This window comes from Aspergillus puulaauensis, chromosome 5, assembly GCF_016861865.1.
Source record: "Aspergillus puulaauensis MK2 DNA, chromosome 5, nearly complete sequence".
NCBI lineage: Eukaryota > Fungi > Ascomycota > Eurotiomycetes > Eurotiales > Aspergillaceae > Aspergillus > Aspergillus puulaauensis.
The window spans coordinates 3,424,027-3,448,418 of record NC_054861.1 but is presented as its reverse complement, the minus strand read 5'-3'; the positions used below and the strand labels follow the sequence as shown (position 1 = coordinate 3,448,418).

The window sequence follows — 24,392 nt, the reverse complement described above, 5'->3', positions numbered from 1 at the left end:
TCAACGGCCAGTGTCGGCCACCCTCAGTTAATGTGGGGAAGACGGTTCCAAGATACGCAACCCCGCAGCGGAATTCGTGCGACGCCCTACTTCACCTTCGGCTGTACGCTCGGAGATATGGCCGATTGATTACCTTTGCAATTGCTATATTACTCCAGTCTCGCTCGTCATGGCCGGCACTCTTATACCCACTCTTCCTTCTCCTTAACCCTATTGCTGGCCACTTAATCCTCTCAGTTCCGAGTTGGCCCAGGTACCCTATATCCATCGCAATGTATACGGCCCCTTTAATTGAGTTTAAACGGCCTAAACTAATGCTCTGCCTAGGGTCTACACAGCTTCGTTCGCCTTCTTTGAGGCATTATGGGAGGTCCGTCTTTTCTGACGAATCCCTCTTTTCCATAGTAATTCGCCGAATATTGACTGTTTTGCAGGCCGGCGTCACCCATTGCTTCGTCAACCTCGGCTCTGATCACCCCTCCATCCTCGAGGCCATGGTTAAAGGCCAGAAAGAGAAGCCGGATGAGTTCCCCAAGATCGTCACCTGTCCCAACGAGGTACGTCGGAGCTTTTGAGTGTTTGGCCCTTTTGTGAGGTGCATTACGGTAGTAGCCGATACTAACCCAGCACCCAACCCTGTAGATGGTCGCTCTATCGATGGCCGACGGGTATGCAAGATTGACAGGAAAACCGCAATGTGTGATCGTACATGTCGACGTCGGCACCCAGGGTCTCGGGGCTGCCGTGCACAATGCCTCCTGCGGGCGTGCGCCAGTTTTAATCTTCGCGGGTCTATCCCCGTTCACGCTGGAGGGCGAGATGCGCGGTTCCCGCACCGAGTACATCCACTGGATCCAGGACGTGCCTGACCAGAAGCAGATTGTCTCGCAGTATTGCCGCTACTCGGCGGATATCCGGACAGGGAAGAACATTAAGCAAATGGTTCACCGGGCATTACAGTTTGCTACGAGTGATCCCAAGGGACCTGTTTACCTTGTTGGAGCACGCGAGGTCATGGAGGAGGAGATTCAGCCGTATAGAGTCAATCCGCATGCGGCGATTGGGGTGGCGCCTTCGGCGCTCCCTTCGGAGGGAGTCGAACTTATTGCGTCTGAGCTTGCTGCAGCAAAAGATCCGTTGGTTATTGTGGGGTATTCTGGGCGTGAAGCTCGAGGAGTGAAGGAGTTGGTGACCTTGGCGAATACGTTCAAAGGCGTTCGTGTTTTGGATACTGGTGGAAGTGATATGTGTTTTCCGGGAGACCATCCTGCGTCATTGGGGCTGCGCTATGGCTTGCATGATGCCGTCAAGACAGCAGATCTCATCCTTGTGGCTGATTGCGATGTGCCCTGGATACCCACGCAGTGCAGGCCTTCAGAATCCGCCAAGATCATCCATGTTGATGTTGACCCCCTCAAGCAGCAAATGCCCGTTTTCTATATCCCTTCCGTTGCGACATTCCGAGCCGAGTCGGCAACTGCGTTCAAGCAGGTCAATGAGTATGTCTCGTCGAACGAGCAATTAAAGCAGGTGGTCAACTCAGAAGAAAACACAGCGAAAGGGAAACGCCGAGAAGAGGAATTCCGGAAAGCACGACATGCTATAACAGCGCTCGCAGTAACACCACCAGGCGGCGATGACGCACCTCTGAATGCCCCTTATCTCATCAGCCAGATCCGAAAGGGTTGCCCAATCGACACTCTGTGGGCGATCGAATCTGTAACCCTTACTCCAATCGTCTCCGACCAGATCGCCGCCACGATCCCGAACTCCTGGATTAACTGTGGCGGCGGTGGTCTGGGTTGGTCAGGCGGCGCGGCCTTAGGAATCAAGCTCGCAACAGACGTCGAGCATGGCGGATCCAACAAAGGGAAATTCGTCTGTCAGATTGTCGGGGACGGAACATATCTCTTCTCCGTCCCAGGATCCGTGTACTGGATTGCACGAAGATATAATATCCCGGTGCTGACGATCGTCCTGAATAATAAGGGCTGGAATGCGCCGCGGAAGAGCATGCTGCTGGTGCACCCCCATGGAGACGGGTCACGCGCTACAAATGAAGATCTCAACATTTCGTTCGCACCTACCCCTGACTACCCTGGAATCGCCAGGGCAGCGTCAGGAGGCCATATTTGGGCAGGTACTGCAGCCACAGTTGCCGAGCTGGGTAAGCTCCTCCCGGAGGCTATTCAGAGTGTGTTGAATGGGACGGGCGCTGTTTTGGAGGCTCAGCTGGACGGGACAACTGGCAAATACGTCGCGAATTCGTCGCAATAGTTATATAGAGCAGTGTTGTCATATGCCAGGAACATATTGCGTTATTACATACCAAATCACGCGCACGCAGTCAAGCTGACAACAAGGTACTTTGGCAGGCGATAAGAGGCCGATGCCGGGAGTAGCCTTATCTATGCGTGGCGGGGTTTATGCATTCGACGAGTTGCGTAATTGGATTTCATGTATCTTCGCGTTTTGTATTTATTGCGGAGTCCTCTACTACAAGACCGCCCTTGATATTGCTCAAGGTGGGGGCATAAGTTGAGAATATGTATATATGAGGAAATAACATCCCTGTTTCAGATCTCATCTAGATCTTAGCTGAATTGCCCATTTGTCCTTGAACCTGGAAGTACTACTACACAGGTAGAGCCTATAGTACTGTACTCGACTGTATCGCCATACAAACTAGACATGTTCAATACAGGCTCCTCAACCGCCCACTTGTGCTCCACGTCTCACGCCCTTGCCGTGATTCCAGTTACATTCTGATTCAAAGCGACGAACCAAAGCCCGCGCCACCAACTCCAATTAGATAACGAAAACTGAGCTCGCGATTCAAGGAGGAATTTCCTCTTTCACCCTCCTCTGGTGATCCGCAGGGTGCCCGATTTAAAAGATGGCGGTCGACCAGCCTTCATCTGCCGCCGGAACCGCTCCACTCCTCACAACCAGGTTAAAAAAAACACTTGACTCACCAAAACCTCTTTTGACGACTGCGGTCTCGCTCGCGCATATCTACTTCATAGTATCGACACCTCCATCGGAAAGCACTCGCGCCGCAACCTGAACACCACTACCCCGCTACACCGCTACCTCCCTCGTCTGCCCCTCGCACCGACAAAGAAACTCTGTGAAGGACAAAATGTCTCCGCCGGCAGCTTTGGATGTGGATGCGAACGGCAATGGCGTTCCCAAGCAATTAACCGTTGATGGGATCGCCGCTGTGAGAGCACAGAGTGCCAAGATGCCTGCTGGGGTTGCGCCGTCCACCAGCAGTGATGTGTTCAAGAGTCCGGTGAGTTTCGTCTGAATGTGATGGACTTCGCAACTGAGTTGAAGCTAAACCGGGGGTGCGCATTGGTAGGCCTGTTACACCAAACCGAAGGCGAAGAGATTCGATGGTATGTTTTTTGTGCTAGGGCAGTGGCCTGTTGATTGTACGGTTGTCGCTAACGGAATGTTCTATAGATCTGTTGACGCTGGAGGCAAAGGCACGCAAGGAGTCGACATTGAAAGGTGCGGCGAGATACTTGAAGAACCCAGGTAAGGGATTGTTACACTTTTTGGGGTTATGCATAGATAACTAACATTGTTTCTGTCTTGAAGGCCTCATTTCTTTGGGTGGCGGACTCCCTTCCCCGGAATACTTTCCGATTGAAGAGGTCTCGATCAAGGTCCCTACTCCACCGAAGTTCTCTCACGATGCTGCCGGAGATTCCTTGGTTGCGGGAAAGTATGATATCCGCGAGGGAAAGAGCTTGTATGATCTAGAGGTCTGCCTGAACTACGGACAGGCCACGGGGTCTCCTCAATTACTCAGATTCGTGACGGAACACACCGAGGTGCGTTGAACAGGTGTATGCGGAGACTAGGAAAGAGCTAACAATGAGTAGCTTATTCACAACCCTCCCTATTCCGATTGGCAATGCTGCTTAACTGCAGGCAGCACCTATGCCTGGGATACAGCTCTTCGACTGCTTTGCGAGAAGGGCGACTACCTTTTGATGGAAGAATATACGTTTTCTAGTGCCCAGGAAACCGCCCTTCCTCAGGGAGTCAAGGTGGCACCGGTCAAGATGGACGAGCAGGGTCTCCTTCCCGATGCGCTCAACGACGTTATGAGTAACTGGGACGAAACGGCTCGCGGTGGTCGGAAGCCTCGTGTGCTCTATACTATCCCAACGGGTCAGAACCCCACAGGCGCCACCCAATCTCTGGAGCGCCGCAAGGAGATCTACAAGGTCGCGCAAAAGCACAACCTTTACATCATCGAGGACGAGCCGTACTACTTCCTGCAAATGCAGCCATACACAGGAGCAAACAGCGAGCCGGTGCCCCCTCCTGCCAACCACGAAGACTTCATAAAGTCGCTTATTCCGTCATACTTGAGCCTTGATGTTGATGGACGTGTTCTTCGCATGGAATCATTCTCGAAGGTTCTAACACCCGGCTCACGTACTGGCTGGATTGTCGCGTCTGAGCAGATTGTAGAACGCTTCATCCGAAACACGGAAGTTTCGGCCCAGCACCCAAGTGGTATCTCCCAGTTGATTATCTTCAAGCTCTTGGACGAACACTGGGGCCATACCGGGTACCTTGACTGGCTCATCAATCTTCGTATGGAGTACACAAGCCGTAGGGATATCATCGTCCAGGCTTGCGAGAAGCATCTACCCCAAGAAATTTCTAACTGGATTGCCCCTGCCGCGGGCATGTTCGTAAGTTTTACACCCACCCCTGGCAATATGCAGGCACAGCAATAACTAATCCGATGCCGCAGCACTGGATCGAAGTTGACTGGAAGAAACACCCCGAAATCACATCTGGCAAGACCCGCGACGCGATTGAAGAAACAATTTTCGGGGCCGCTGTCAGTAACGGCGTCCTTGTCTCGCGCGGGAGCTGGTTCAAGGCCGCTGGACGGAGCGAGGAGAGGATGTTCTTCCGCGCTACGTTCGCTGCTGCCAGCGAAGAAAACATCACAGAGGCTATTAAGCGGTTCGGGGATTCGCTGCGCACTGAGTTCAAGCTATAGATTATACTACACTGTACATACAATTCTAATATGCATGGCCTTCGCGGTTCCCGTATCCCCAGCAAAGTGCTATAGATAGCAACGCTTATAGCCGTATTTAATGAACTCAGATATGGCTTCCCTTGAACTAAGTATGTTGCCGACGGATTCTTTGAAATATTCCACCGGCCCTATCGTTTCCATAATCCAAAACTTCAGTCTAGATTGGCGTCTATCAGAAAATAGCCACCGCATTTGGCGGACTCGCAACACCCCCAGGAATCTGAAGTAGCCGGTTTAATGTCCAGTGAGGTCGGATGGCCATGGACGGTTATAACAAACAAACTAACTACGTAAATTCGTAACTCTGATTTGCCCCCTGGTGGCGCTAAATTAGCGTGGTGGATTCTTGGCGGCGCCCAGACTGCCCTCCAGAGTTCAACACATAATGGAACCTTCCAATGTTCTCGACTCTTATTGTTCCAGTCCACCAACCACTATATCGCGCTACGAGAGGCATATTCAGGCATGCGCTGGACATACGCCCGATGAAGTTGTGCGGTACCAGAAATCTCGGTTCGGATTCAAGGTCGGATTTGAAGCGCAAAGCTCCACGGTTCTAGGCCGCTGCAGGCGGCTGGCTTTGACACGAACATTCGACTCGGCCCTGGCCTTATCGGGCTTTGCATTTTGTCGTGGGGCGAATACTGGTCTTTAATCACAGTGTGTCTGTAAGATTGGGAGCTAGTCACTGCCCGGCTTTATTGGCTCTCAACACCAAGTGCTAGGCTGTCTAGCAGCCATTTCGAAACACTTTGCTTCGTTCTGCGTGGAGCAGAAACTGACTCGTGTTGAGTCCTTTTATCTGAGCTTCTTTCTGAATACCGACTTGACTTCTGTGAGAAACGAGAGTGCGCAGTGTTCGCTTGGGCTCTTTTCTCCCTGTGGAACTGCCTAGTCGGTGTCACTTTGGATCATCAATACCTGGCTCAACACTGTCATCATTTAATATTGACAATCTTCATTCGCAAACGTCCTTCTCTATATCCCCAAGGATTACGTGTTGGTCTTCTTCTTTTACACCATACGGGCTTTTTCCGGTTTTTCTGGCTGTGGAAAGGTAGATTATACTTAACTGCATCATGGAGGCCCCTCGAGCGTCCCGTTTCCTGGACCCCACGTCCGCTATGGCCGCCATCACGAAGCATAAAGCAGAAGCCATCAAGCTAGCTCGTGAGCAAGGCACTGCGGTTCGTGAGATGTGTCGCAGAGCAAAAACAGAACCACCGGCATACGAATTTGAAGAACTCATCGGGAAGGGTGCCTATGGTCGCGTGTACAAAGGCCACCAACTCCCATCTCGAGATGTTGTCGCTATCAAGGTTCTTGATATCGACTCATTAGATTACAAGTCGATGCGCGACTTTAAGGATGAATCTATCAAGGATTTTATTCACGAAACGAAGGTTATGAAACAAGTCAAAGACTCCGGAGCGAAGAATATCAACGAAATTATCGAGGCCGTTTCCATTCATTCGCAGCTCTGGTTGGTTTGCGAATACTGCCCTGGTGGTAGTGTTAGAACTCTAGTAAGTGTGGCTCATTTCGCCTAGAACCTAGCCACGAGACCTCGTCACTAATGGTCCAAGATGCGAGCAACTGGTGATAGACTAGAGGAGAAATTTGCCATTCCGGTAGCCCGCGAGCTGGCTGCTGGATTGCGCGCTATACATGATGCGGGCATCATTCATCGAGATATTAAAGGTATACTTCCTCTCCCTTCGGACGCCTAGAAAGAGATACTTTGCTAACTTCGAATTCTAGCTGCCAACGTTCTTATCCACGAAGAGGGCAGGCTACAGATATGTGACTTCGGCGTTGCCGGTGTTCTCCAGTCCCATATGGATAAACGATCAACCTGGATTGGCACCCCCCACTGGATGCCACCAGAAATGTTCAGTGCTGGCCAAGGGCATCAGTACAGTAGCGAGGTTTGTAAACTAATTAAACCCTAGGAGGCGTCGTGTGACTAACCGCAGTAGATTGATGTCTGGGCATATGGGTGTACACTTTTCGAAGTCGCCACAGGAAACCCACCGAATGCGAACTTACGAGAGAGAATGCAGATCGGCAGGCAGTTGAATAGGAAGACACCGAAACTGGCAGACAGTGATAAGTACAGTGAAGGGTTGAGGGATCTGGTGACATTCGCATTAAATTCCGACCCACTCACTCGGCCGACCATGGCGGACATCCTGCAACATCAATACATTGCGAACACCGAGGAAGAGTACCCAACATCATCCCTAAGTGAGCTTGTCCGTATCTACTATCAATGGTCCCAGCGCGGCGGTCAGCGTATTTCGTTATTCCATCCTGGGGGTGCGGCAGCGGCAGAAGTTCCAGACACCGAGTCGGACATAGATGAGGACTGGAACTTTAGTACAACAGATGACTTTGAGCGAAGATTCTCCGTTATCGATCTTGATCAGCTGGCTGCTTCATTGGCACAAATGGAACAAGAAATTAAGGCCGCGGCGAACAAATCCCAGCAAGAACCAACGGACGAGCCGACGGATACTGAGATGACGGAGCAGAATAAGGCTAATTTTGACGAACGAGTTCGCCGAGGTGCTGCAGCAATGGAAGGCCTTTTCGACGAGGAAAAGCCGAGCTACACATATGAAACGAAAAACGACTTCGTACCAATTGAGGAGAAAGCTCCTGTGTCTGATCTGCCGCTCCGTACCGACACAGACCGGTCATCTGTCACATCGACATTCATCGACATCGACATTGGGTCGTTTGATTCATCCCATTATGCCGCTGGTGCCACGACAGCCCAACCATTCCAACTCGCGGATGCCGACACCATCCGTGCCAACAGATCCAGCGGGCGTCAAAACCGCGGCTCCAATGAGGGCCGATCGCGCTCATCCAGTAGTGAATTGAGCAATAACCAGGATTCGCAAGAGGATTTCCAGCCCCGAACTGGCCCACGTCCACCTACCATGGACTGGAAATTCCCAATGTTCATGCAGACTCCCACAGAAGAGTCTGAGCCCGAGCCTGAAACTGACTCGGGGGCGGAGGCTGAATCTGAATCCGAAGTTGATAATGCCCAGAATACAGAAGCACCTGTGATTGACCCCGCCGAAAAGCGAGCTACAATGGAGTGGACGTTCCCCGTTATGACCTCGTCAACGGATGATGAAGCAGCCAGCGAGTCTAGCTATGTGGAAGAATCTAGTCGTACGGATACACTCAAGGCCAGCACTACGATGCCCGAGCCTGCGGATATTTCGCGACCTTCAACATCTGCCTCTGTCCAGTCCAACATATCTACAAGCTCCGATACTGACTATGACCCATTCCGATTCGACCGCCCTTCCACCCCTCCGGATGGTGTACCGTCACGGCAGCAGCACTTTGCTGATCACGAGTATCCCGAGCTACTAACATCAGTCGACTACCCTTCTTACTCACGATCCTCGGTATTAGAAGGCCCAGGGCCAGACGAGGAAGAAGACACCACGCCAGTTTGGCAGAACAGTATCCAGACCACAGGGCCACCTCCCCCATACGACGAACCCTTTCCCACCGCTATCCCGCACAAAGACATGGACGTAAAGCATCCCTTCCCCACCATTCTTGACCAGCCTGAGCCCCTACATACAGCACGATACAAGCCTCCCGTGTCCGCTGCTGAAGGAATCGAGCAAACAATCAAGTTCCCTGAAATCATCCCGCCACGCCTTGAAGTTCTAATGGATGGCGCCGGGGAAGGCGCTGTAACAGCTGAATTGGATCGACTACTAGGTGATTTCCTGGATGCGCTCTCTGCAACTGGCGAAGCGTTGTCGAGGGCAAAGGTCAGTTCGGGACCGGGATCAGGATGGAAAGATGATAGCTCGACGACGCCTGAGAGGTCGGATTGAATTAGATCTGTCTAAATAAAATCATAGTGCCTAGCGACCATGCAGATAAAGGAATACAGAGCTAGCTACATATAATACCATAAATAAACACCATTGCCTCTAACTCTGGAGTTGACAAAGTAAGTTATAGGATAAATTGGTCCATTTACTTTTTTGTGGCGCGGTTCAGTGATCATACATTTTACAGCTCAAGAAGCCAGCATCGATCACCAAATTCATTATCCGTACTCCGTACCAGAGGCAATAATCCTAATGCCCTGGAATATGAACCTGGATATGGTGGGTCCCTTACAAACTAGCGTAACAATAATCCTTATCGATAAGCCTTTCCGCCTGAGGCACACTGCAGAAAATTATTCGGCGCTAAGAACATCCGCCCCGAAAAGAAAGAGAAATGCGATTTCATGTCGAGCTAGCTTGACAGAAAAAGAGAGCAGCTCATCGTCAACTATTTCCGTGAGATTTTTCTTTCGGTGCAGGAGGATATAGATTTCCTGAGAGGTCTTTGACCTCGTTCTCTCTCTTTCTTTCCGCAATGGAGCAACAACCGCACAGGGCCCATCGGGTCACGAAAGAAAAGAAGAAATATGATGGTCAGTATAACGTTGAACAGGCTGGGCGCAACGGCGCCATGCTGTAATGGATTATATGACCAGTTGCTTACTTTTATACTGTAAATATAGGACCGAACCCGAAGGCTTTCGCATTCTCGAATCCCGGTAAAGGGAATAAAGCTGGCGCGAGATCTCATGATGTATGCACAATTTCTCTCGCATTCCGAGTGTTTTCCGGACCTTGTCGCTAATTTTTATCGCCGATATAGATTAAAGAAAAAAGACTCCATGTCCCTTTGGTTGATCGTCTGCCTGAAGAGGCTCCCCCGCTTGTTGTCGCTGTGGTTGGACCGTCCGGTGTGAGTATCCTTTTCGCAGAGAAATTCGAGTACGCGGGGTTTAACTTATCTTTTTCCCGTATAGGTTGGCAAGACGACCCTTATCAAGTCCTTAATTCGGCGATACACCAAGCAGACACTTAGCACACCCAATGGACCCTTGACCGTGGTGACATCCAAGCGCCGCCGTCTCACTATCCTAGAATGTCCTTCCGACTCGCTTGCAAGCATGATCGATGTTGCCAAGATCGCGGATATTGTTCTCCTGATGATTGACGGGAATTACGGTTTTGAGATGGAGACGATGGAGTTTTTGAACGCCCTATCTACAAGTGGTATGCCCGGAAATGTTTTCGGTATCCTTACGCATCTGGATCTTTTCAAGAAGCAAAGCACCCTACGGGCCGCCAAGAAGCGCTTGAAGAACCGGTTCTGGAGCGAATTGTACAACGGCGCGAAGCTATTCTACCTTTCCGGTGTCATCAATGGTCGCTACCCCGACCGTGAAGTGCATAACCTCTCCCGTTTCCTTTCCATCATGAAGAACCCTCGGCCTCTCGTATGGCGCAACTCGCACCCTTACGCCCTTGCAGACCGCTTTCTGGACATCACCCCTCCGACACAAATCGAAGAGGACCCGAAATGTGACCGGACTATCGCGCTGTACGGTTATCTGAGAGGAACAAACTTCCCTGCTCAAGGCGCACGCGTTCACGTTCCTGGAGTCGGTGACTTAACGGTTTCTGGGATTGAATCTCTACCCGACCCTTGCCCGACTCCGTATATGGACCAGCAGATACAGAAGTCCACTGGAAAGGCAAGTAGGCGCAGATTAGGTGAAAAGCAAAAGCTACTTTTTGCACCCATGTCCGACGTTGGAGGTGTTTTGGTCGACAAAGATGCTGTCTACATCGATGTGAAGACCTCCAATTTCAACGAGGAAGATGAAGAGAGAGATCCAGACCGGGGCCTAGGTGAGCAACTTGTGGTTGGCTTGCAAGGCGAGCGGAAACTCCTTGGCGAAGCAGATAGCGGTGTCCGCCTGTTCCGTGGCGGAGAGAGCATCACGAAGGTTGATGACGAAGATCCCGGTACCGGAAGGAAACACAAGCGTCAAGTGCGGTTTGCCGGCGATGACAAACAGGACGCATCCGAAGAAGATGAGGGCTTCGAAAGCGCAGAGGATGAGGAAGACAATGAGCCAGATCAGGATGATATGGAAGATGGCAGCGATGACGAAGGCGAAGGCGATTTGGACGTTTCGGCGCCTGCAGACTTTGGAGAACGCTTCAGAGAACGGCAAAACGGAAATGCACCCCGTCAGGAATCTGATGTTGCGTTTGCAGATAGTGACTCGGATCTTGGCTCTATATCTTCTGTGGAAGACCAGGTTCTTGATAGCGACGAGGAAGACGAAGATGAGGATGAGGATGTCGACGAGGAAGACGATGGAACCGTCCGTTGGAAGGATAACATGCTTGCCAACGCTAAATCACTTCATTCCAAGCGCCCACGTTACCGCATCACGGATCTCTCGCGCATCATGTATGACGAATCGATAACACCGGCTGATGTCATTCGACGGTGGCGCGGCGAGGAAGGTGATGACGAGGGACTGGAAAATGAAGATGATGAGGATACCTTCTTCAAGAAAACAAACGTTGAAGAGGAAGAGCAGGCAGAATACCGTGCTGTTCCGGAGTATGACTACGACGAACTGGAGCGGAAATGGCGAGACGAAGAATTGATCGAGTCGCTGCGCAAACGCTTCGTGACCGCTAAATTGTCTGGTGACGGCGAGGATGATGAAGATGAGGATCTTGAAGATGCCTTTGACGAGGACGATGAGGGGGATGGTGATTTTGAGGACCTAGAAACGGGGGAAGTGTTCAATGGAATTGAAGACGACGAAAAAGACGACGGTGAGGACGGCGAAGAAGACAATGGCCCCGAAGACCTGGAAGCGGAGCGCGCCCGAAACGCTCAGAAGAAAGAAGACTTGAGGCTTAGATTCGAAGAGGAAGATCGCGAAGGTTTCGCGAACTCGAAAGATAATTCGCGGCAAGACGGTGCTGAAGCCGAGGAGGAATTCGGAGAGGATGAATGGTACGACGCGCAAAAGGCAAAAATGCAAAAGCAGACCGACATCAACCGCGCCGAGTTTGAATCCTTAGACCCTAACTCCAGAGTCAGAGCAGAAGGCTTCAAGGCAGGAACATATGCGCGTATCGTGCTTGAAAAGGTGCCTTGTGAATTCGCTACCAAGTTCGATCCCCGATACCCCGTCATTGTTGGCGGTCTGGCACCGACCGAGGACCGCTTCGGATATGTTCAGATTCGTATCAAGAGACACCGCTGGCACAAGAAGATTTTAAAGAGCGGCGACCCGCTTATTTTCTCTCTTGGCTGGCGCCGCTTTCAAACCCTCCCTATATACAGTACATCGGACAGTCGGACCCGTAACCGAATGTTGAAGTACTCTCCAGAGCACATGCACTGCTTTGCTACATTCTACGGGCCACTCGTTGCCCCCAATACTGGTTTCTGCTGTGTGCAGTCTTTTTCAAATAAGAACCCCGGCTTCCGGATTGCTGCCACCGGAGTAGTGATGAGCGTGGACGAGCACACAGAAATCGTGAAGAAGCTCAAGCTAACTGGCGTGGCTTACAAGATCTTCAAGAACACAGCCTTCATCAAGGACATGTTCAACTCGTCTCTTGAAATTGCAAAATTCGAAGGCGCAGCCATTCGAACTGTATCTGGAATCAGGGGTCAAATCAAGCGAGCCTTGAGCAAACCCGACGGATGTTTCCGTGCAACCTTCGAAGACAAGATTCTCATGAGTGACATTATCTTCTTGCGCGCATGGTATCCCATCAAGCCTCATCGCTTTTACAACCCGGTGACCAACCTATTGGACTTGGAAGAGAATGGAGAATCCGGTGACAACGGATGGCAGGGCATGCGACTGACGGGTGAGGTCCGACGCGAAAAGGGTATTCCGACGCCCTTGAACAAGGACTCCAAATACCGCCAGGTCGAGCGACCCGAGCGCCACTTCAATCCTCTCCGCGTCCCGCGGCAGCTGGCTGCAGATCTTCCATTCAAGTCCCAGATCACGCGAATGCGCCCGCAGAAGAACAAGACTTATCTGCAGAAGCGTGCGGTTGTTCTAGGCGGCGAGGAGAAGAAGGCCAGGGATCTGATGCAGAAGCTCAACACCTTGCGAAATGAGAAGCAGGCCAAGCGTTCTGCGAAGCAGGAGGAACGCAGAAAGGTGTACCGTGCCAAGGTTGCAGAGGGTCTAGAGAAGAAGGCAGAGAGGGAAAAGAGGGAGCGCGACGATTACTGGCGGAGAGAGGGCAAGAAGCGAAAGAATGATGATGAGGGAGGTGGCGGAGGTAAGAAGCGCAGGTAATGAGTTGGCTTCTTTTTAAGCCACTTGCATATATATCCGCCGTTAAAAAGTGTATGGGATTACATTGTATGTATAAATCGCATTGCCGATGGCGTCTAGTAATATCTACCCAGCAAAACAATCCAAGATTTTAGACATTGGTAGATTGATTCTTCCACGGAACCATATCTTTAACACGCCTAACATATTGCAATTCTGTAATATCGCCATTTCTATCACAGATGCATCAATGCATACACTGACGCCTCAGGCAAGACAAAACACGTGACGGTGCCGCAGACGCGTCGATCGCACGTGTCGGACCGTTGACGCCGTGACGGCGACCAAGTACCAAACCAACTACCTCTTCACAGCAGTAGCGGCCGGTCCAAAAGAAAACAGCTTCCCGGCAAATATCATTCTATTTTGTGTCGACATTTACCGATCCAACATGTCCTGAGCGTCTCCGCCTCTGCCTGCTTCGCACTTTGGCTCCCCAACCCCGACCCATGAGCCCGCAACAACTTCAAGTGGAGACAATAAAACGGTCAACGTCAACTTGTTGCTGGGTACGGCTATAAGGACCCGCGTGTGCAGCTTTTAGAGACATGCTCCTTGTGGCGATTGCCTTGACGAATATTACTTAAGAAGCCAGCACTTTAACTCAATCACTTGGTTTGGGAACTCGAATTTCTTTGCATGTTCTTGCGTCAACGCCCTGAGTCTGGGGTATGCCGAATTCGTCCATACCTCGCGTTTATTGTAACCACTGTCTATTTTACGGACACCTATCTTTTCTGAGCACCTATTGAAACCGCGAACTTCGTGCACTCTCGCCTCGTGGATTTGGGAAAGCGTGCGCGGCCAATCTTGACAAGTACAGTGGGCGTTGCTGCTCTCATCCGACCACAATGGACGGCTCCCTGCAGGTCGGTAGGCACAAAGGCATGCAGAGTCCAAGACATTCATACCAGCATGAGACTAGTTCACATATCGAGGTACCGGAAAGGCCGGAGCATTATTCCGCGCGCTCTCCAGGAGTGCGGCCCGTATCCATACACTCGGATTCGAGGGCGCATTTGAACGCGAATGGAGTTTCTGCAGTCTATAAAAACTGGCAGCACGAATCTCCAGAGATATCTCCTCAAACATTCTCCTCGTCCCAGGATAACTCGCGCTTAGGGCACGATATTGAAGCGACGCAGGTGGCCGGTGGCCAAGGTGTAAGTGACGAGAGCGATATATCACGACTGGAAACTTCAAGCTATACGAGGCCCTCCACAAACCCACCCGGTGTTTCATATGCGCCGAGACTTGATGCCATTGGGCGGCGCCGCTCTCAAAGCATAGGCTCTGGACCGCGCGGTTCTAGAATTGCTGCAGTAGGCCTCTCGCACTCTGGCTCTCCCTCCTGATAAAATACTGATCTTATTTAGTTATCTGTCCAGTTGCGAACGCGCTTATCCTATGCGGCCGCTAAAATTGAGAAAAAGCGGCATCCGCATTCAATTCAATACCAGCCACCGATAGGTCTGCTGCAGAAAAATAGCTCGACTCCAATCCTCAGCTTGGAGACGTTGTCTCAAACGGGGCATCCGCTTTCAATAGGCGATGTTGATGACCAGCGTTCGATTGAAAACGGCTCACCCAATGGAACCACTGTTTCCGCGCCGGATGTTCCAGGGACATCTAGTCCTCAACCTCTTGAAACTCATATGGGACCATCCCTAGTAAGCGTAACAAGTGGTCTATATCCACAGCCACAGCCAGATCCCCAGAAACACATCGGACGTGCATTATCAGAGCGACCGGCTCGTCCAATACTGGCGCCACCAGCAGACATTGGTCCTGGTCGTGGAAGCGGCCAGCGGCGTCGTCAAAACCCAAACATTCCCGGTAACTCCTCACGCTACGCACCATTTCCCTTGCATCGACGCTATCATTCGCAGCAAGACTTCCAAATGGATTCAGAAGTTGACCGAGTTCCTGAGACCCCGCCCCTCCGACCTTCAACTCTGAACAATACAGCCCCTTACAACGGATTTTCTGATAACTCGCAAAGTTCTTCAATGGAGCAAGATGCTATTGAGACTCTGCTTTTCATGTCCAGCCCTGGAACTTCGGGGTACCACTCCAACTCTCAAAACTCACAGCCCCACCAAGACGTTAGGAATGTTGACAGTAGCACCTCGCAAGGTGTGCAATGGCTCGGAAACCTTGATGACAATCAATCCCGAAACAGGCAGCCTGACCGTCTCTGTAATATTGAAACCCAGGCTGGGGATGAGATTGATTTAATTCTCGACCAAATGCACAGTGATAGTGATGACGACGCCAATTATGTCTGGAACCGCTCAACCCGTGTTGACACTAACTCCCGGGCAACTGATACGGAAGGGCACACTTTTCGATATCAAACATAGCGAGTTATGAATTTATCATTACTTGCTCTCGGTTACGCTCATTAACGCTCATGGAAGCCATAACCACGGGACTCCACGATTTCGCCGCGTTGGTCATCGTGAAATGCATCTGCACTATGATTATTCTGAACTGTTGTTCTGCGAAATGGGTAGCTCTGTGGGCCTTCACAGATATGGGTATTTCCCGTGGTAAGCCGGGGAGTTTGTGGATAGCCCCACGGGGCCAGCCGCAGTATACCACTGAAGAGTCTTGCACTCGCCTTTATTGGTGCAGAGAACCACCCACCTATATGCCGTTGCTGAGATAGAAATATCTCACTCTCCCCCGGTTTTCTGATGTGCGCAAGGAATATTTCACGGAGTCTAACGCGTTTTAACTCCCTGTTCCGAGAACGTCGTGCGTTGTGATCTACATTGATTACCAACTCTTAGCACACAGAAAGAATACACTCCTTAAAGCTACAGCATTCACACCCTCAATCTCGAATTCCTCAGCAGGTTATACAAGACGACGACCAATTTCTGAAAATGGGCGATTCGCAGGCCTCTCCGTCACCCTTCGAAGTCGGAGCTTTCCTCCCCGGCGGCCACCATACGGACCCCGCGCTCCCGGAAAATAGCCCCACGGCCGGGTTCAAGCTAAACCACTTCATGCTTCGCATCCGCGATCCCAAGCGCTCCCTCCACTTTTACATTGAACTCATGGGCATGCGCACGGTATTTACCATGAACACTGGCCCGTGGACTATTTACTATCTTGGCTATCCATCTACCGAAGAAGACCGCGCAGACCTCTCCGCCTGGTCCGCCAAGGTCGGAGATCCCCGCACACTCACACAAACCCTAGGCCTGCTTGAACTATACCATATCCACGGTTCAGAAAAACCAACTGGTGACGGTGGGTACGAGGCCTCTACTGGCAACGCCCCTCCCAACCTGGGTTTCGGGCATTTAGGGTTCACAGTCCCTGACGTTCCTTCGACTGTTGAGCGCCTGAGAAAAGCGGGCGTGCCGATTCTCAAGGAACTAGGTGTCACTACTCGCGAGAGCATACCGCTGAGCTCATGGGAGGAGAACCGTGGTGTCGGTGTTGGCGAAATTCATCCTAATTATAAAGCAGTATTTGACCAGATTGCTTTTGTGACTGATCCGGTGAGCCCCCTTCCATCTCCAAACTGATACTTCCAAAGTCGTTGAACTTAGCTAACAAGGCGTTAGGATGGATACACGGTAGAGCTTGTCCCTCAGGCCATGAATTAGTTGGGGCGATAACTTCACTCAGGGTCTCAGGACGACCTACCTCATATACATTAGAACAGCATACTAGAATAACATAAATTGCCTGTTTGATTCTCATATTGCCACCAATTCAATGTAAAAGACATTCTTGCACTTGCGAAAAAAACGAGCTGTCTGTGCCTTATGGTTTGATGGGAAGATTCTCTGATCCGCTGTTCCGCTATATCTTGTTTCTCTGGCTCTCCTAAAGATACTCATTGGCAAAGAACCGGGCAATTTAATGTCGTTTTTGTTTAGTGTTTAAATGTGCCTCCCTCTACTGCCTGGTCTTCAGTCTGATTTAGGGTTTCTGCTCTATCACGCTTTTTTTTCCGACAGCGCACATGAAATAAGTGGAAACGCGACTTGCTCTACCATATAGACAACACTTGCTGCAGGTTGATGATGGAGAGGAAAAGAGACCAGAGTGTGTATGGGCGTTGGCATACATGCAGTATAGAAGGATGACTAAGTGCCAATTGGTAACTAACTAACTAAGTTAAGTTAACTAGTTATTTTTACTTATAGCCCAGTTGGGTTGCCACATAATGAAACGAATATATATTATCTATACTCCCACGACAAACCAACCAGGAGATGCAACCCGGCAGAACTTGAATGACACATTACGCTAGATGGTATCATCATATCAGATCACTCCACACCCCAGCTATCATCGACCTCCGCGACATCATAATCAACGTCAGCATTCATACCCCCATTCCCCTCCTTTCCGCGAAGACCACCGGCTGTATCAGCGGGTGCAGAATCCATAATCGTGTCTTCGTCAAAGCCGGCCTTAGCATCCAGACCAGACGATGCTGCAGATGTTGATTGGTGGGGTGGTTGACTTGGAGACGCCGATGGAACGGAGATAGGCGGGTTTGGAACCCAGGTGAGCTGGATTTCGCCAACAGAGGGGATATTCCGAGGTCCAAACATGAATTTCTCGGCGATATAGCGTTCCTTGAATGCGATGATGAGGGAGTCGTCTTCGTTGGGGTTTGGGGTGATGGATTCATATTCGCCGACACCCTGCGTTTGTTCAGTTAGTTAGGGTTACTTGAAATGTTTTCTTTTCTTGGGGGCTGTGATCTAGGATTGGATAGGTCAGGGATGGAGGTGACGCAAACTTACAATCAGGAACTGCCGGAACGCCTCGTCCTGTTCGGAGTTTGACTTTATGCCCGACACTGCAACGCGCTTCGGACGATTATCGAGGCGCAGGACGCCACCCCGGCCGCGTGCAGGGAACCCGGCCCGGCCACGATAGGAGCCGCGAAAGCTCGGGTCGTAGCCGCGACCACGTGGTGCAAAACCGCCCCTACCGCCAAAGCCTCTCCCACGGCCGCGGAAAGACGAGCTGGTGTCAGGGGAGTTGTTGGGTTCTAAGCCTAGGCTCTTGGCCTCAGCTTCGAGGGCTGCAAGCTGGGCTCGTAGTTGCTTAGTTTGCTCGCTGGCGTTTTCGTCAGACGGGGATTGGGTTGCTCCTCCATCCGGAGTGGCACTGCCGGATGTGGTGCCTCCACCGATTCTCTGCAGGAGCCGTTGCTTTTCCTCTTCCTGCTTCTTGAGCAGCTCTTCTCGTTGTTTTTCTAGGTCTTGCTTCGCCTTTTCTGTTTCTTGGCGCTGTTTGTGTTTCTCTTCGTAGGACTTCTGTGCTTCTTCCTGCTGCTTTTGGAATTCCTCTGCATCAAAAGGTTCGGACTCCTCACGGTTGCCATTTGCGCCAGGACGCTGATCGTGGTCCCTATCTCCTTTTGGCTTATGCCAGTACACTTTGACAAATCGGTTATCGAATATCACCTTCGGGCTAGACCATGCTGCCTTCGCCGTAGCGTGGTCAACGTATGTGATTAGGGCAAGTTTCCGGTGCGGCTGGAGTGAGATGTCTGTTATCTCTCCGTATTGAGAGAAGAATTCCCTAACTGTGAATTCATCAAGCTTGTCGTCGGGAATCTGCTCCACAACAATTGTTTTCACGGATGGGTCTTCATTGGGCCCAGCAGCGGAAAACTCGGATCGACGACCGCGGTTAGAAAAGCCGCCCCTGTCGCCGCCACGACCACGACCACGGCCGCGGCCTCGATCGCCACTCCGCATTGGAGCATCGGGCCGGCGTTTAGGGTCAGAAACAATATTGGATGATTTAGGGTCGTATTCTGTAGCATCCACGGTTAGCACATGTATATCATGCAACAAAAAGTCTCAAAATAGCATGCTTACCATCATCCTTCGAGGCACCTGGCACTGTGTCATGCTGGTACGGACAAGCAGCACCCAAATAGCAGATCCCCTGTGTCTCGTAAAAAGGGCATCTTTCCGTGCTCTTGGATCCCATTTGGTTTGGCTGCTGGCCAGGGCCCCCACCTCCTGGCGGCATAGGCATGGGCGGCATACCTGGCATCTGCGGGAATCCCATGCCTTGCATGGCCATCATCGCTGCCATTGGGTCATTTTGGTCGAAGCCAGGGAAACCCGGAGGCATGGCCGGGAATCCACCAGCAGAGGGATGAGGGAACTGCCCGTGTCCAGAGTGGCTGTCTCGGCCCATCCAGTCGCCTCGGCCACCACGCCCACGGCGGGGGTTCTTGAAGTTACGGTGATGCGGAACGCCCTCACGCGCCTGGTCTTCATTGAAGCCATCATCGTAGGTGCGTTTGCGACTCATATTTGAAGTGTCATCGGGTATCTGAGGGTTGTATGCGCCGTTCGAAGGTCCCGTCGGCGGGTACGGTCGTGCAGATGGTTGAGGGGCTGATCCTGCACCTTGGGCATCTTGTATCTGGGTCTTTGCCGCAGCGGTCTGCTTAGGCGCAAACGTAGAAAAAAGCTCTTCGACAAATTCGGTAGTATCTGGATACCAACAGCGAGTTAGATAACGAATGCTCTTCCATAATGCAAGTCGCAGTGTAAGTTCCAACTCACGCTCGCTCAAAAAGTCCTTGAGACTCTCAACAGAGGCGTTCCGTATTTCCTCATCCGGTGCATCAGACCGAACGAGAGCTAAAACGTAGTCCGCAAGCACATCTGAATCTGCATCCGAACTATTCTACAGTTAGCCGACGAGATTGCCACGAAGCGTCTGCTGCGCGCCTGATTGAACCGCCTTACATGTCCTCCAGCTTTTTTACCACCCACGCCTTGACTTCCGCTGCCTGGTCTTCTGAAAGCTGCATATCGAAGTATTTATTGAAGATGATAGGTCGGGAAGAAATGAATTATTTATTTCGTAAATGTAAAAGAGCAACGCGGGAGCGAGCAGAATGGGAGTCAGCGCCGTGAAAGTCGGTTTCGACGCACAAGTGGCGCGGTTCGAAGAATTGGTATTTGGCACAATATCAAGTCATCGCATGGATGATATATCGAGTGTGATAATAGGTGTGCAAGACAAATGGCGCAAGAACAATGTAGCAAAAAAAAAAAAGAAAAAAAAAAAAGGCGACCTTTGCGGACCCGAGGAGCTTGGGATGCGCGAGAGCCAGACGCGGGTGCTCACGTGACTAGATCGACCTCCAGGCCCAGCTCCCGCCATGGAAGGCACATCTATTCTCGCGTCCGAGCAGTCAGCACAAGGCAAAAAAAAACAAACAATAAGAATAAATACGGTTACTACGTTTAAAGAGATTTGAACATTGGACAATATAATATTTTTATCGTTTCCAACTAGAGAATAGCAACTAATACGTAAAAGTCCTCGTAGTCGTTAACATAACAAAAGGAAAAGCAAAAGGCCATAGCAAATGCATGAGCACACCGGTTTCTACTGCTCTAGTTAATCGAAAACCCATACGACATTAAGCTGCATTGCATCGGTTTATTTTTCTTGCACGGTTGTCTCCCTCTTAGCATTGGCCGGGTATTGCGTTCATCAATCTCATAAACATAGGATTCCAACCTAAACAGACTTGAAACCTAGTCGGTTTGCATAGAACGTTTTTACAGCTTGTCGTAGTACTGTCGAAGATGTTAGCAACTGAGCGGATGTCATACATGAATCATTGGAAGGAAGACTTACGTTCTCGTAACCAGGGACCACCTCCTTGATACCCTTGCGCTTACGCATCTCAGTAACGATCTGACCGGGTTTGGTGGTGGGGTCGAGAGGAGAACCACCAGGAAGGATAGCCCAGTGGTCAAAGACGGATTGAGGGAAGGCCTGGCCACCAGTGGCCTGGCGGAGTTCACCGGGGAAACCGAAGGACTCGTTGACGGGCAGGTAAGCCTTGACCGTGAACAGAGGAGTACCAACACGCTGCTCCTCGGAGTAGACGTGACCACGACGGCGGGTGAGGACACCATAGATACCACCCATGGCCTGCTCGGGCACCTGGATCTCGACGTTGAAGATAGGCTCCTGGATTCCTGGGTCGGCAAGCAGAGTAGCAGCGTACAGGACACGACGAGCAGTAGGAATGATCTGACCACCACCACGGTGAATAGCATCAGCATGAAGGGTAACATCAAGGACGTTGAAGCGGACGGAGCGCATGGGCTCCTCGGCAACGGGACCCTCACGGGTGGCCCATTGGAAACCGGAGACAACAGAGTCCTTGATTTCGTTAAGGTACTGGACGGCCTTGGTCTGGTCAACCAACAAGTTGGCACCAGTGGTGTCGGGACCGAAACACCAAATCTTACGGGCATCGGTGACATCCCAGCCGTGCTCATCAGCAAGGACACGAGCGCGAGCCTTGAAATCGTCACGGGGGGTGATCTTGCCCTCCTCGATAGCCTTGGAGACTTCATCGTCAAGGGGCTCGGCAGTGAGGTAGAGACGGTTGTGCTTGTTGGGCGACTTGGAAAGAGCAGTCATGCTGGAAGCGGCAGCGACAGTCTCACGGTAGGAAACAACAGGGTCGGAGATACGGAGGGGAACACCAGCGTGGTCTTCCTCGAGATCCTTCAAGCAAATTTCGAGGTGGAGTTCACCAGCACCGGCGACAACGTGCTCACCGGACTCGTTGATCATGGTCAGGACACAAGGGTCAGACTTGGACAGACGCTTAAGACCTTCGACAAGCTTGGGCAGATCACCAGCGTTCTTGACCTCGACAGAGCGCTGCACGACAGGCGAGACAGAGAACTTCATGACCTTCAAGTTGTGGGCGGTGTCGGAGGTAGTGAGGGTACCAGACTTGAGCAAGAACTGGTCAACACCAACAAGACCGACGATGTTACCAGCAGGAACATCCTCGATGGGCTCAACGAAACGACCCATCATCAGGATGGTACGCTGGATGGCCTTGATGAAGAGATCTTCCTTCTTGCCGGGAGTGTAGTTAGGGCCCTGGATGCGGACCTTGAGACCAGAGCGAACGGTACCGGCGTAGACACGACCGAAGGCGTAGAAACGACCCTTATCAGAGGTGGGAACCATCTTGGAGACGTAAAGCATGAGAGGAGCCTTGGCGTCACAGTCACGGATACCAATGCAGGCTTCGTCATCAGCAGGACCCTCGTACAGAGTCTCGGCACGGTACTTCTGGGCAGTAACGGGAGAAGGAAGGTGGATACAGATCATCTCCAACATGGCATCAGCGGCGGGAAGGAACTTGCGCATGATGGTCTTGAGGAGCTGCTTGCCAGCAAGCTCCTTCTCGTCGTTGGCGAGCTTGACTTCGATCTTCTCGAGGAGAGCAGGGATCTGGTCCTTCTTGTCGTTGTTAACGAGGTGGAAGATCTTGTAGATGGGGTCAAGGATGAACATGTTGAAAGCACGCTCAACGGGCTTGCCGTCAACTTCGGGTTGAGTCTTGGTCCACTTCTTGGTCTTGGGGTTGAAGTAGTTGTCACCCTAAAAAGAAAAATTAGCCCCATACCAGAGAGAGCGACAGTTCAAATTAGTTGCTTACCCAGAGGCGCTCCAACATCTTCTTGCGGTCAACACCGAACTTCTTGGCGAACTTGACGGCGAACTGGCGGACGGTGAAAGCCCAACCGTGAAGACCTGAACCGAAAGCAACGGTACCGTTGGCCGGCTCGATCTGGACGTTGCCAAGGGCAGGATCTTCGTAGGTAGCGATGATGACGTTGACGGACTCAACGGTACGGAGGAAAGACTGGTACAGGTCCTCCTTCTCGACCTGGAGCTCGAGAAGCGAACGGTCGACCTTGTTGATGATAAGGACGGGCTTGATACGCTCAGTCAGAGCCTGGCGGAGCACAGTCTCGGTCTGGACGCAGACACCGGAGACACAGTCGACGACGACAAGCGCACCGTCAGTGACACGGAGAGCAGCAGTGACTTCAGATGAGAAGTCAACGTGACCGGGGGAATCGATCAAGTTGATCAAGAACTCGGAGCCATCGACGGCCTGGGGGATTTCCTTAAGATCCTCCTCATCGGGGAACTTGGCGTAAAGAGAAATAGCAGTGGACTTGATGGTAATACCACGTTCCTGTTCATCAGGACGGGTGTCCATGAAACGGGCGTCACCAGCCTTGGACGCAGCAATGATACCGGCACGCTGGACCAGGGAGTCACTGAGGGTGGACTTTCCGTGATCGACTATTGTAAAACTCAGTCTCAAAATTCACCGGGGAACAGCAGCGGGGTTTCATCTAGTACGCACCGTGAGCAATGACCGACATGTTACGGATGTTGGCCTTGCGGTCCATGAGGGACCGAAGCTAGAAATCGTTAGTTCCATACCACCTCCAAGCCGATAAGAAATTTTTTTTATAGCTCCGGGGGACTCTCGGATATCCATGGGTGATGGGTGAACGGCATACCTCCTCGATAGTGAAGCTGTAAAAGCGAACGTTAGCACACAGATCAAAAGCATTTTTGCTATAATCACCATGATGGTGAGGGATGAAGAACGTACTTAACCATTTTGGCGGGTTTTTTCTGTTAATGCCTTAGGGGCGGGGTTTTTGTGAGGAGGGGAATAAAAAGGGAAGAGAAAAAGAAGTAAAGCAAAAAACGACACACAAGGGACAGGACCGAGAGCTAGCTCGACCTGAAGATGACCTGGGATATGGGAAGGTCTATGTGCGCTGCTCCAGAGGGAGAGACTGAGATAGAAGAGGGTTGAAAAAGAAGAGGAGAGAGAGGAGGGGAAGGGATGTGGAAGAGTGCAAGCAAGCGAGTTAAGTGGTCGTGGGGCCGGCCGGTGGTTGGATTTTTCCCGAGTCCAAATCTGGGATGTGCGTTTTTTCCACCCAATTCCCGCTTGTGCCCCTCAGCCGTTTATCTCCGGTGTCAGCTTTTCTTTGGTTGTTTTTGGGCCTTTTTGACTCAATATTTACTTGATATGACTGTGTAAGTGCGAGTGACTGTTTTCGATGGGAACGGTATCCAATCTCTCGTCTGTACTGTAGGTGGCTTTGGTCTCCGCCCTCGGTCGTCCATGGGCTTTACATCATGAGATACGGTAGCAAGTCATCATAGACTTCCTCTCGGAAAACTTACTCATATATGACTCAAAATAAGCCCCCAAAAATC

General features: G+C 51.3%; 8 protein-coding genes across 8 annotated transcripts; 6 read left to right on the top strand and 2 right to left on the bottom strand.

The window, feature by feature from the left end:
* Positions 1–642: 642 nt before the first annotated feature.
* APUU_51302A (putative thiamine pyrophosphate enzyme) lies at positions 643–2,277 on the top strand (the record flags this gene model as incomplete). The annotated part of the gene is made up of 1 exon (XM_041706395.1): positions 643–2,277. The coding sequence occupies one exon, from the start codon at positions 643–645 to the stop codon at positions 2,275–2,277; it is 1,635 nt and encodes a 544-aa protein (XP_041558785.1).
* An 865-nt stretch (positions 2,278–3,142) lies between these two features.
* Positions 3,143–5,035, top strand: ARO8_2 (aminotransferase-like domain-containing protein; the record flags this gene model as incomplete). The annotated part of the gene is made up of 6 exons (XM_041706394.1): positions 3,143–3,295; positions 3,365–3,401; positions 3,469–3,543; positions 3,607–3,842; positions 3,894–4,718; positions 4,781–5,035. 6 exons carry the CDS (start codon positions 3,143–3,145, stop codon positions 5,033–5,035), a joined length of 1,581 nt encoding a protein of 526 aa, XP_041558784.1.
* Positions 5,036–6,156: 1,121 nt separating this feature from the next.
* Positions 6,157–8,952, top strand: APUU_51300A (putative serine/threonine protein kinase; the record flags this gene model as incomplete). Its single annotated transcript, XM_041706393.1, has 4 exons — positions 6,157–6,603; positions 6,664–6,778; positions 6,839–7,005; positions 7,057–8,952. 4 exons carry the CDS (start codon positions 6,157–6,159, stop codon positions 8,950–8,952), a joined length of 2,625 nt encoding a protein of 874 aa, XP_041558783.1.
* A 535-nt stretch (positions 8,953–9,487) lies between these two features.
* On the top strand, positions 9,488–13,262 carry BMS1 (GTPase BMS1; the record flags this gene model as incomplete). Its single annotated transcript, XM_041706392.1, has 4 exons — positions 9,488–9,545; positions 9,636–9,706; positions 9,776–9,865; positions 9,930–13,262. The coding sequence occupies 4 exons, from the start codon at positions 9,488–9,490 to the stop codon at positions 13,260–13,262; spliced, it is 3,552 nt and encodes a 1,183-aa protein (XP_041558782.1).
* An 890-nt stretch (positions 13,263–14,152) lies between these two features.
* APUU_51298A (uncharacterized protein) lies at positions 14,153–15,664 on the top strand (the record flags this gene model as incomplete). The annotated part of the gene is made up of 2 exons (XM_041706391.1): positions 14,153–14,623; positions 14,678–15,664. 2 exons carry the CDS (start codon positions 14,153–14,155, stop codon positions 15,662–15,664), a joined length of 1,458 nt encoding a protein of 485 aa, XP_041558781.1.
* Positions 15,665–16,192: 528 nt separating this feature from the next.
* On the top strand, positions 16,193–16,924 carry APUU_51297A (putative lactoylglutathione lyase (Glo1); the record flags this gene model as incomplete). The annotated part of the gene is made up of 2 exons (XM_041706390.1): positions 16,193–16,816; positions 16,883–16,924. The coding sequence occupies 2 exons, from the start codon at positions 16,193–16,195 to the stop codon at positions 16,922–16,924; spliced, it is 666 nt and encodes a 221-aa protein (XP_041558780.1).
* A 672-nt stretch (positions 16,925–17,596) lies between these two features.
* APUU_51296S (CCCH zinc finger and RRM domain protein) lies at positions 17,597–20,121 on the bottom strand (the record flags this gene model as incomplete). Its single annotated transcript, XM_041706389.1, has 5 exons — positions 17,597–17,977; positions 18,080–19,104; positions 19,169–19,798; positions 19,871–19,989; positions 20,057–20,121. 5 exons carry the CDS (start codon positions 20,119–20,121, stop codon positions 17,597–17,599), a joined length of 2,220 nt encoding a protein of 739 aa, XP_041558779.1.
* Positions 20,122–20,881: 760 nt separating this feature from the next.
* On the bottom strand, positions 20,882–23,780 carry EFT1 (elongation factor 2; the record flags this gene model as incomplete). Its single annotated transcript, XM_041706388.1, has 6 exons — positions 20,882–20,899; positions 20,961–22,739; positions 22,798–23,453; positions 23,518–23,575; positions 23,678–23,693; positions 23,773–23,780. 6 exons carry the CDS (start codon positions 23,778–23,780, stop codon positions 20,882–20,884), a joined length of 2,535 nt encoding a protein of 844 aa, XP_041558778.1.
* Between the last annotated feature and the right edge of the window lie 612 nt (positions 23,781–24,392).